Source organism: Orycteropus afer, unplaced genomic scaffold (assembly GCF_000298275.1).
Source record: "Orycteropus afer afer isolate SDZICR_OR568_19922 unplaced genomic scaffold, OryAfe1.0 scaffold00385, whole genome shotgun sequence".
In the NCBI taxonomy this organism is placed as follows: domain Eukaryota; kingdom Metazoa; phylum Chordata; class Mammalia; order Tubulidentata; family Orycteropodidae; genus Orycteropus; species Orycteropus afer.
In genome coordinates this window covers 1248327-1259464 of record NW_006921972.1, presented here as the reverse complement: position 1 = coordinate 1259464, position 11138 = coordinate 1248327, and the positions used below count along the sequence as shown (strand labels likewise).

The 11138-nt window shown below is 43.8% G+C and overlaps 1 protein-coding gene across 1 annotated transcript in view; it reads left to right on the top strand.

Annotated features, from left to right (window-relative positions):
- Positions 1-273: 273 nt before the first annotated feature.
- ATP9B (ATPase phospholipid transporting 9B (putative)) overlaps positions 274-11138 on the top strand; it is a 285800-nt gene continuing 274935 nt past the window's right edge. Inside the window, exon 1 of the mRNA XM_007953302.1 lies at positions 274-440. Within this exon, the coding sequence (XP_007951493.1) occupies positions 304-440 (137 nt within the window). The 5' untranslated portion in view covers positions 274-303. The remainder of the gene's footprint in view (positions 441-11138) is intronic.

Sequence of the window (11138 nt, the reverse complement as noted above, 5' to 3'; positions counted from 1 at the left end):
GTACCTGCCAAAGCCTCCATGAGGGTAGTGAGCAAGCCTGGTGGTGCAGCTCCCCAGGCAGCTGGCTGTCCCACGTGCCTGGGCTGGTTTGTTGACTTCGTGTGTGGAGGAGGCTGCTCATGATACACAGTGGCAGTGGTCTGCCCCAGCTGAACGGTCCTCAGTCGGGATTTGATTTGAGGGAACAAGAAGTGTTTGCTTAGTGGTCTTAGAGCTGATGCTTCCCTGAATAAAACTGTGTCAGTAACCGCTCTTGTCCTAACCAGGTATCAGCTGGAGGATGAGGCTGCCCACTTGGACGAAATGCCACTGATGATGTCAGAAGAAGGATTTGAAAACGACGAAGGTGACTACCACACGTTACCACGAGCCAGGATAACGCGGAGAAAGAGAGGGCTAGAGTGGCTCGTTTGTGGAGGATGGAAATGCCTCTGTGCCAGGTTCGTTGTTGTTCTGGTTCTCACAAATGGGATGGCGTGAACAAACAGGAGTTTATTCTCAACAATTTAGAGGCTAGAAGTCCGAGTTCAAAGTGCCAGGCTCTAGGGGCTGGGAGAAAGCCTCTCGACTTTGGGCTTCCGCTCTGCCTCTTGCTCCTGGCCCGCTGAAGCCCGAGGCTTTTCTTTACTCAGGCAGCTACTGGCTGCTGAAGCTAACAAGCCCAAGGTCGACATATAAAATGGCACAGTCCCGATGTTACAAACCACGTGGCAGGCCATTGATTTAAGTCCATTGTAAGTCCTCAGGTCAGCACAGCATGGCAGGCTGCTGAACAGCGACCGCTAAATGCTGGGTCCAAGTGTGCCGAAAGCTAGAGACCGTTCCCCAAGGCTTCTGCTTATATATGGGAAGCAGACCACATTCCCTAAGGCAGCTGCTCAGCTGCTCCCAGGAGATTGCACCATGGAGTCAGTTACCAGTCTCATCATGGGGAACACTACATCCAGCTGCCCAGCCATTCAGCAGGCCCAGCCAAGTTGATACGCAGACTGAACTAGCACAGCTGTCCACTGCTTCCTGCCGCCGTGGGCCCGAGGCTGCTGGCCAAGCTGCTGATAGCTAAGTTCTTGTAACGTATTTATTGTTCAGTCAGACTAAAGAATATATTCTCTCACGACATCACAAGGAGTATGAATAGCGTCAGTCAAAGCTGAATAACCTAATCTGAAAGGAAGGGAAAACAAAGCATATTTAATGAGAGGTGTTTCTGGTTAGGAGATGGGGGAAATGATTGAATCGTGATGTACTCATGTAGACTAATTCCAGTCACTGCGTCGATACTTATAAACTGGGTCTCTCTCCTGTTCGTGATTGTACTCTTCTCTAAAAGAGTGTGGGCCTGTAAAGATGCAGTCTGGTCATGCTGGCCACTGGGCATCACCCAGCTCTAACTCTGGACTGGGCTGAGTCTTAATCAAGAAACTCACCAAGAACAAAGTCAAGATAAGAACTCCCATTTTGAACACGTTCACTGGTGGTTGAGGTCGACCAATGCTGTGTACAATGCGTGTGCACTTCAGAGTGGGGTAGGGGGTCCCGTTATGTGGGAGACACCCTTGCTTCCAGGCCAGCCCCGGGATTGCTGCGGGCCCCTCAGCCATTGACCACAGGAACAGGGTGAGGGGCTGGGCAGGATTTTGGCTTGCCGTCCCCTTTAGCTTTTGGTCCAGGTAGCACGTCTTTATCGTCTTCATGTACTGTAAGCTTTCAAGTGGAGAGAAAATACCATGGGTTAGTAGGGTTTTAGAAATTATTAAATTAATTGATTTAAAGGCAGCAGAGGTTAAATGCTATTACATATACAATTCTGCAGTAACAGGAATAAAATAAGCTACAAGTAGATACATAGATAGACATTCAAGCTGAATGGGGTGGGAAGGTGAGTGGGACTAAACTCATGAACCTGTCTATGTAGGTTTGACAGAGGATGTCTCTATAGGTGTACTTAGATGTTCTGAAAATATATACATGTGTGTAGTAGGCCATCCAGGGGCAAAGTTAGGAAAACTTCTCAGTCATAACCAAACACCTTGAGGGAATGAATCTCTGGGCCTAGGGGCTCAGGACCATAATCTTGGGGGGTCATCTGGTACAACACAGTATGCATAGCAAATGTGGGAGCATGCTACTGGTGAGTAGTGACTGTGGTCTTATACACTCGTGAACGACCGTCTGAGGTGCAACTACTGGTCTCTTCCTGTTTGGAACAAAGAAGAGTGAAGAAAATCAGACACGTGGGGACAGTTAATTCCAAGGACTAATGGCTCATATGAACTTCAGCCTTCGTTACCCTGAGACAGGAGCTAGATGGTGTCCGGCTTCTGCTGCTGACGGCTCCGAAGTGGATCACAGTGGAAGGTCCTGGATCGAGTGGGGGGTAACTGAGGAACACCACTCAAAATCGTAAAATAGACCAGGCTCGCTGGTTGAGTAGAGACGGTGGGCCCTCAAGACTATGGCCCTTAGACACCCTTCGAGCCAGGAACTCAGCTTACCCCAGTGCCTTAGTATTCACCAAAGCAATGGTCAGGCCATAAGGTGAAGAGTAACCCCAGGGATAAAGCTCAGAGGCAAGGATGGTAGGACGGATGAAGGGACAGTAAACTCGGGGAGAAAGCGGGAAGAGTGGTGTTCCCTTTGGGGGTTGTAACCGCTGTCAGGAAGCAAAATGTGTGTACATTGTTGCATGGAAGACTGCTTTGCTCTGTAAACTTTCACCCAAATCATGGTAAAAAGTTTAAAAAATTTAAATGGTCATGGCTTGTTTAAAAAGCATTTTCTAGCTTCAGGAGCCAGTCTTCCTGTGGTCCTTGAGCGTTCTTTTTGGCTGTGTCCTTAACTTGAGAGTCAGTTGCTGTGACAGGTAGGTCTGTTCAGATTTTTTTTTTTCTCGTGTCACTTAGGGTGGGTTGTGCTTTTTTTTCAGTGACCTGTTTTCAAATTTGTCTTGGCAAAACATTAGTCCTAATGTCCTCCTGTGATCTTTGGAATGTCGCAGGGTCTGTAGTGATGTATTCTTTTTTCGTTCCTGAAATTGGTAAAAGCGTTTTCTCTCTCTCACTTTTCTTTTTTATATTGATAGGCGATTGTCAATTTTATTCTTTTCAAAGAGCCAAATATTTGGTGCTATCTTTTCTTTTGTCTGTTTTCTTCTGTTTTAAAACTTATCTTGAGATGAATTCAGATTTGCAGAAGTTGGAAGAATAGTGCTGAGAACTCATACCTTTTGCACAGACTCTCCAATTTTAACCTTTTCCCACATTTTGTCATTCTTGATCTTATTTTTTTAGGGTCATTTGAGACTAGCTGCTTAGTTAATGCCTCTTTCACATGTTAATACTTCAGTGTGTATGCCTTCAGAAAAGGGTAATTTCGTTTGTGAGCATAGTACAGTTACCAAGTTCAAGGTGTTTACACTGATGCACTTACTTTTTATGTCTGCTTTAAGCCCCTATTCTGACTCTGTCTGCTGCCTGGGTGTTCTCCACATGGATTCTTCTCCCTCGGAGAGTGGATCTGGCCTAGAGCCATGTTTAATTTCCTTTAATCTAGAACATTCTTTAATATTTCTTTGTCTTTCATCTCATTGAAGTTGTTGAAAAGTACTGAGAAGTCCTGGTGGCACAGTGATTAAAGCACCCGGCTGCTAACCGAAGGTGGTTTGAACCCACCAATTGCTGCACAGGAGAGAGATGAGGCAGTTGGCTTCCGTGAAGACTGACAGCCTTGGAAACACCATGGGGCAGTTCCACTGTGTCCTCTAGGGGTGCTATGAGTCAGAATCGACTCCACAGCTGTGGGTGTGGTTTGGGCTTTGCTTCTGTGAAGATTGACAGCCTTGGAAACACCATGGGGCAGTTCCACTCTGTCCTCTAGTGGCGCTGTGAGTTGGAATCAACTCTACGGCAGTGGGTGTGGTTTAGGCTTTGCTTCCCTGAAGATGGACAGTCAGCCTTGGAGACCCTGTGGGGCAGTTCCACTCTGTCCTCTAGGGGCTTTGGGAGTCAGAATCGACTCCTCGTTGGTGGGTTTGTCTAGTACTTCGTCTGCTGAGTTGGTTTTGAACCTTGGTCAAACATCAGTTGGCCGCATGTGAGTGGGGCTGACTCTTCTGCTTGGTCTGTGCACGCTGTGCCTCTTCCTCTGCCAGTGCCACACAGTCTTGATGGTGTGTATTTCGTACATCTTCACATGGAGTAGTGTGGTGCCTTCCACTGTGTTCATTTGCCACACTGTTTTCACTATTCTGCTTACTTAACCTTTTGATATAAATTCTAGAATCATCTCGTCCACCTCTGCAAAATCGTGGTTGAGTTGCATTAAACTTGTATGTTACTCAGGGGATCTGACATCTCTGTTAGGCTAAGTCTTCTGGACCACACACATGGGATTTGTCTATTTATTTACACCCACTATCATTTCTTTTGGGAGCTCTGGTGGCATATTGCCTAAGGCATCTGACAGCTGACCAGAAGGCTGGCAGTTCAAATCCACCAGCCACTCCTCGGAAGGAAGTTGAGGCAATCTACTTCTGTAGAGACACTGCCTCGGAAACCCAAAGTGAGGTTGCTTTGAGTCAGGACTGATTCGATGGCAATGAGTGTGTTTTGTTTCTCATTTTTTACATCAGTGTATTCTGTAGTTTTCAGTATCCATACCCTTCTGTGTTAGGTTTATTATTATTGCATTTTCTTCAGTGATTTTAAATACTACGGCTTTTTTTTTTTTTAATTTTTATTGTGATTTGGATGAAAGTTTACAGAGCAAATTCATTTTCCATACAGCAGCTCACATACACTTTGTGTCATGACATTGACTGCAATTTCCCACAGTGCAACAGCTCCCCTCCCGCTTCCTTCTCATAGTTACCTCTTCCCTGTATCCTTTCCTCCATGCACTCCTGTCCCCCAAGCTGTCTACTTGTGCATACACAACCCTTCTACTCTCCCATGATTGCTCTCTCCAATGAGTGTATCTACCTAATGTAAATGTTCAGCTCATACGCCTGTCTTTTGTTTGGCTAGAAGCCACAGGAGTGGGTTCAATTCCAGACTTGAAGGGCAGCTAGGGGCCATAGTCTCAGTGGTTCCATCAGGTTCTTACCAGACCAGTAAACCTGGTTCCTTTTCTTTTATGAACTATGACATAACTATGACATTTGTTTTAAATAGGATTTTTATTGATTATAAAACATTTCAACAAGCATAAAAGCTTCCAATTTTTTTTTTCCTTCTCCCCACTTAATAAGTGAGTAGTATGGCATCTTAAACATTGGTTTCCACTTGTCTGTTGCTACATAGAAACAAAGTTGGGCTTTATATTTTGATCTTGTATCCTGCAACTTTGCTTAACTCACTCATTAATTCTAGGAGTGTTTTTTGTAGACTCTTTGGAACTTCTGCATGGATAGTTACGTCATCTGTAAACAGGGACAACTTGGTGTCTTCCTTTAGGGTCCGTGTATCTTTTATTTTCATTCCTTAGGGACTGATTGGAACATACAGTATTATAGGGAATAGCAGTGGTGAGAATGGCCATGCATCTTTGCCTTGTTCCCTATCTCAGGAAGAAAGTGTTCCATTCTTACCATTAAGGAGAGGATGGGTGTATGTTTTTTAGATGTTCCTTGTCAAGTTGAGGAAGTTCCTTTCTATCTCTAGTTTAAAAAGTTTGTTTTAGGCAGTTGTATTCAAAAATAAAACAAAACATTGACCAGAGGGTTGGTCCAGTAAAAGCAGGCCTGTCAAATCCAGAAGCAAAATCTAAATTGGTAAGGTAGAAGTTTCAGAGTCCTTGTCATGGTAGTGACCGAAACCCACTGCCGTGGAGTCGATTCTGACTCACAGCGCCCCTAGAGGACAGAATGGAACTGCCCCACAGGGTTTCCAAGGCTGTCAGTCTTCACGGGAGCAGAGCCCAGCACTCCGTCAGCAGAGTCTTCACTGCTTTCTGTTTACCAGTGGTGGAGCCTAAGAGGTGGCATGACTGGCTCATGGAAGGATGGGGTGTTGGCAGGGCTGTGAGCTGATGGGGTAGCTTGGGCAGAGGGCTGCCGGGTGGCACCACTGTCATCATCCTAAAGGTGGCTGTCAGTGTGGGATTGAAGCTGTCATGGGATGGGTAAAACAGCAGTGTGCTTCCTCCATCTAGGGTGTCTGTTTCCTAGAGTTGGTGGTTGTGGAGACTAAAGTGAATGGGAACAGTTAGAGGCCCTCTCCTGACACTTGAGGACCGAGCCAGAGGTTAAGCCAAGTCTGACATGGTGAAGCAAAGAACTCTCTCTCTCCACCACAGACCGGGGCAGCGATCTGATTGAGATAGGTCTGGCTTGCGGCCGTGTAAGTGGAAGAGTTCTGTGTCATGACTGCCTGTCCTGCTGTTTATGCTGGAACCGGCCTGCAGATGGTCAGGATGAGAAGTCGGAGATCGATTCTGTGTGGTGGGTGCCAGGTCCTGCCATACACAGTGGAACTGGCCTGCAGATGACTGGGGATGAGAAGTGGGGGATCGAGGTGGGTGCCTGGTCCTGCCGTGTACGGTGGAACCGGCCTGCAGAGATGAGAAGGGGGGTCTTTTCTGAATGATGAGTGCCCACTTGAGCCATGAACACGTAGAGCCCACACACAGATTGTTGACAAAGATGAGGTTGAGGATCTGGGTTGGTTGGATGACAACATTAGCAGTGCTTCAGCCTTCGTGGGCGAGTCATTGAAGGTGACGTGAGGACCTGGGTAAGGAGGTGCTGAAATCATCGCTGGAGTATGTTACTGGTCGATGGTTGTGAAGGTGGGAGTGGGAGTATGTTACTGGTTGATGACTGGGAAGGCGAGAGTGTTCCTGATGATTGGGAAGGTGGGAGTATGTTATTGGTCGATGATTGTAGGAGGCAAGAGTATGTTACTGGTTGATGACTGGGAAGGCGGGAGTACGTTACTGGTTGATGATTGCGAAGGTGGCAGTATGTTACTGGTCGATGATTGTAGGAGGCGGGAAAATGTTACTGGTCCATGATTGCAAAGGTGGGAGTATGTTACTGGTCGATGATTGGGAAGGCAAGAGTATGTTACTGATCGATGATTGCGAAGTTGGGAATATGTTACTGGTCAATTATTGGGAAGGTGGGGGAGTATGTTTTTGGTCAATGATTGTAGGAGGTAGGAGTGTGTTAACTGGTTGATGATTAGGAAGGTGGGAGTACATTACTAGTCAATGATTGGGAAGGTGGGAGTATGTTACTATTCGATGATTGCAAAGGTGGGGAGTATGTTGTTGTTATGGGCCGTCGAGTCAGACCTGACTCATAGCGACCCCTCCTTGGGTTTCTGAGGTGGTATCACTATGGAAGTAGATTGCCCAACCTTCCTTCCAAGGAGTGGCTGGTGGGTTTGAACCGCCAGCCTTCTGGTTAGCAGTCAAGTGCCTTAGGCACTACACTACCAGAGCTCCCAGGAGTATGTTACTGGTTGATGATTGGGAAGGTGGGAGAATACCAGGCATTCTCAAATTTGGTGTTACTAGCATTGTCCAGTGATGGAACCCAGAGTAGAAGACAGATCTGTAAAATTACTTGGTTGAATTGCAGGCGGGAATGTTACTGAGTATTGCAGTACAGGCCCCACAGACCTCAGTTAGTTGCTGCAGATTCTGTGAGTAATCTGGCTTCCTTTTGGGTGATTCTTTTGACTCTGTGGATCATAACGTATTATGGATAGTATTGCGAAAAACAGAATTCCAGAACACTTGGTGTCAGTTCTTTTCTAAATGTTTGGTAGACTTCGCCAGTGAAACCATCTGGACCAGGACTTTTTTTGTTGGTATTTTTATGACCTGCCATTTCTTCTTTTCTTATGAATCTGTTGAGCTTTTCCACTTCAGTCTGTGTTCCTTTAGGTAAGTGGTATGTTTCTAGAAATCTGTCCATTTCTTTTAGATTTTCAAATTTGTTGGAGAACAGTTCTTCATAATATTCTGATATTATCCTTTTTATTTCGGTGGGTTCTGTTGTGATGTTGCCCATTTTATTTCTTATTCATGTTATTTGTATTCTCTCCCTCTTGTCCTTTGTTACATTTCGTTTGTCAATTTTACTAATCTTTTCAAAAAACCAACTTCTAGTCTTGTTGATTTTTTCTGTTGTCTATTTTCTGTTTCATTGATTTCTCCTCGAAGCTTTATTATTTCCTTTCTTCTGGTGACTGTAGGCTTTTCTTGCTGTTCTTTTTCTGATGTTTAGAGATGTTGGTTTAAAGTGTTGATTTTGGCCCTTTATTCTTTTTTGATATATGCATTTATTGCTATAAATTGGCATCTGATCACTGCTTTTCCTTTATCCCAAAGATTTTGGTATGTTGTGTTTTCATTCTCATTTGATGCAAGGATTTTTTTTTTTTTTTTGATTCACCATTAATGAGTTTTTTTCTTTCTTTTTTTAAAATTGTGATTTGGCTGAAAGTTTACAGAGCAAATTCACTTTCCATACAGCAGTTCACATATACTTTGTCTCATGGCATTGACTTTAATTTCCCTCAGTGCAACAGCTCCCCACCCCCCCACTTCCTGGGTTCCCCCACTCCATGCACTCCTGCCTCCCTGAGCAGTCTTCCTGTGTATACACAGCCTGTCTATTCTCCCATGATTGTTCTCTCCAAGGAGTGTATCCACCTAGTGTAAATGTTACCTCATATGCCTGTCTTTTGTTTCTCTGGAAGCCACAGTATTGGGTTCAGTTCCAGACTTGAAGGGCAGTTTGGGGCCATAGTCTCAGTGGTTCCATCAGGCTGCATCAGACTGGCAAACCTGATCCCTTTTTTTTTTTTTTCAGTTAGTGATTTTGCATTTTGTTCCATCTTGTTCTCCTACTCTATACAGGGTTTCCTACGTAGATCCCCCTCCAAGTGGTTGACAGTGGTAGCTGGGCACCATCAAGTTTTTCTGGTCTCATAGTCACATAGGCTGAGGATCATGTGGTGTACCAGTCACTTGGACTACTTGTTTCCATGCATGTTTGGTTTTCTTCATTCTTCTTTGCTCTGCATGAGGAGAGATGCATCATTGCATCTAGATGGCTGCTTGCAAGCTTTTAAGATCCCATTTGCTACTCAGCTGAAGTAGGATGTAGAATAATGTTTTGTGTCGTATGTTATGGTAATTGAGTTTGATGTCCCCTGTGACTGTGGTCCCGAGCCCACACAGGTCCAACTACTTGGTCTCTCTGGATAGCTGGCTGTGGCCAAGAAGTAACTATAACCTTGTCCTTTGATGCAAGGAAATTTTTAATTGAATGTTTTTAAATTTATTAAGGCTTGCTTTGTGGCCTATCATGGAGAATGTTCCATGTGCACTGGAAAAGAATATATACTGTGCTGTTGGGTGAAGGACTCTGTAGATGTCTCTAAGGTCAAGTTTGGTGGATTGTATTGTTTAGTTCTTCGGCATCTTTGTTGAGTTTCTTTCCAATTGTTCTATCTTTCATTGAAAATGGTGTATTGAAGTCTCCTACTATGACTGTGGAGTCATCTATTTGTCTTTTCAGTTCTGTTAAAGTCTGAGTTATGTATTTTGGGGCTCTTTCATTGAGTCCATAGATATTTATTATGGTTATATCTTCTTATTCAGTTGATCCTTTAATCATTATATAATGTCCTTGCTTGTGTCTTATGGTGGTTTTTATCTTAAAGTCAATTTTATCAGAAATTCATATTGCTGTTCCTGCTCTTTTTTGGTTACCATTTGCTTGATACATCTTTTTCCAATCTTTGATTTTTAGTCTATTTTTGTCTTTGTCTCTGAGGTGTGTCTCTTGTAGACAGCATATTGATGGGTTATATTTTCTTATCCAGTATGTAGCTTTTCATCTCTTGAGTGGTTCATTTAATCCATTGACATTCAGTGTAATTATCGAGAAGTATGAATTTGTTGCTGTCATTTTGTTATGTGTTTCTTCGTGGTGTTCCTGACTTCGTTCCATATAATTTTCTGTGCTGAGCTCATTGTGTTTATGTATCGTATTATCATTTCCGTTGTTGCTAGTGCTTTTGTATTTGCTAATTGTTTGCACTTGTCCTCTTGTTTATTATGATGTGAAGGTTTATCCTTTTTCCTTGAGGTTACCTTGTGATTTATCATTTTCTCCCTGAGGTTAGAACAGTCCATCCTATCTTGCAACTCTCTTAACTTCCTCACCATTCAGAAGTTCTGTAACTACAGTATTTTTCCCTCTTTTTGGTTAGTAGTTATCTTCACTTGCCATTTGATGTCTCTGGTTTCCTGTTTATAATCTTGTGAGCTTATTTTACTTTGTTGTTGTTGTTGCTATGTGTTATTGAGTTGGACACGACTCATAGCGACCCCTCCTTGAGTTTCCGAGGCAGTATCACTATGGAAGTAGATTGCCCAACTTTCCTTCTGAGGAGTGGCTTGTGGGTTTGAACCACCAGCCTTCTGGTTAGCATTCAAGTGCCGTAGGCACCATAGCTGTGTTGGTTTTTGGGTTATGTCATCATGTGTGTTAATGATTGGTTGTTGTTTACTATTGTTGGTTCTCTTTCCAAAGGACCCCATTTATTGTCTCTTAAATTGGTCTGTTTTTAACAAATTTCCTTAATTTCTGCTTATCTGGAAATCTCCTAATTTCACCATCATATTTGAGGGATAGTTTTGCGGGGTATATAATTCTTGGTTTCAGATTTTTCTCTTTCAGGGTTTTGTATACCATCCCATTGCCTTCTCACCTGCATGGTTTCTGCTGAAAAAATCTGAACTTAGTCTTACCTTCTGTAGGTAACTTTTTGTTTTTCCCCTGTTACTTTCAGGATTCTTCCTTTGTCTTTGGCTTTGATGAGTTTAATGATGATATGTCTTGGTGATTTTCTTTTGGGGTCTGTCCTGTTTGGGTGAGCCACAATTCTTTTTTTTTTTTTTTTTTTTTGTGATTTGGGTGAGCATATTCACTTTCCATACAGCTGTTCACATATACTTTGTCTCATGTCATTGACCACAGTTTACCACAATGCAACAGCTCTCCTTCCGCTTCCTCCCCATAGTTATCTCTTCCCTGTGTCCATCCCTCCATGCACTCCTGCCCCCTGAGCTGTCTCCCTGTGCATAAGGAGCCCTTCTTTCTCCCATGATTGTTCTCT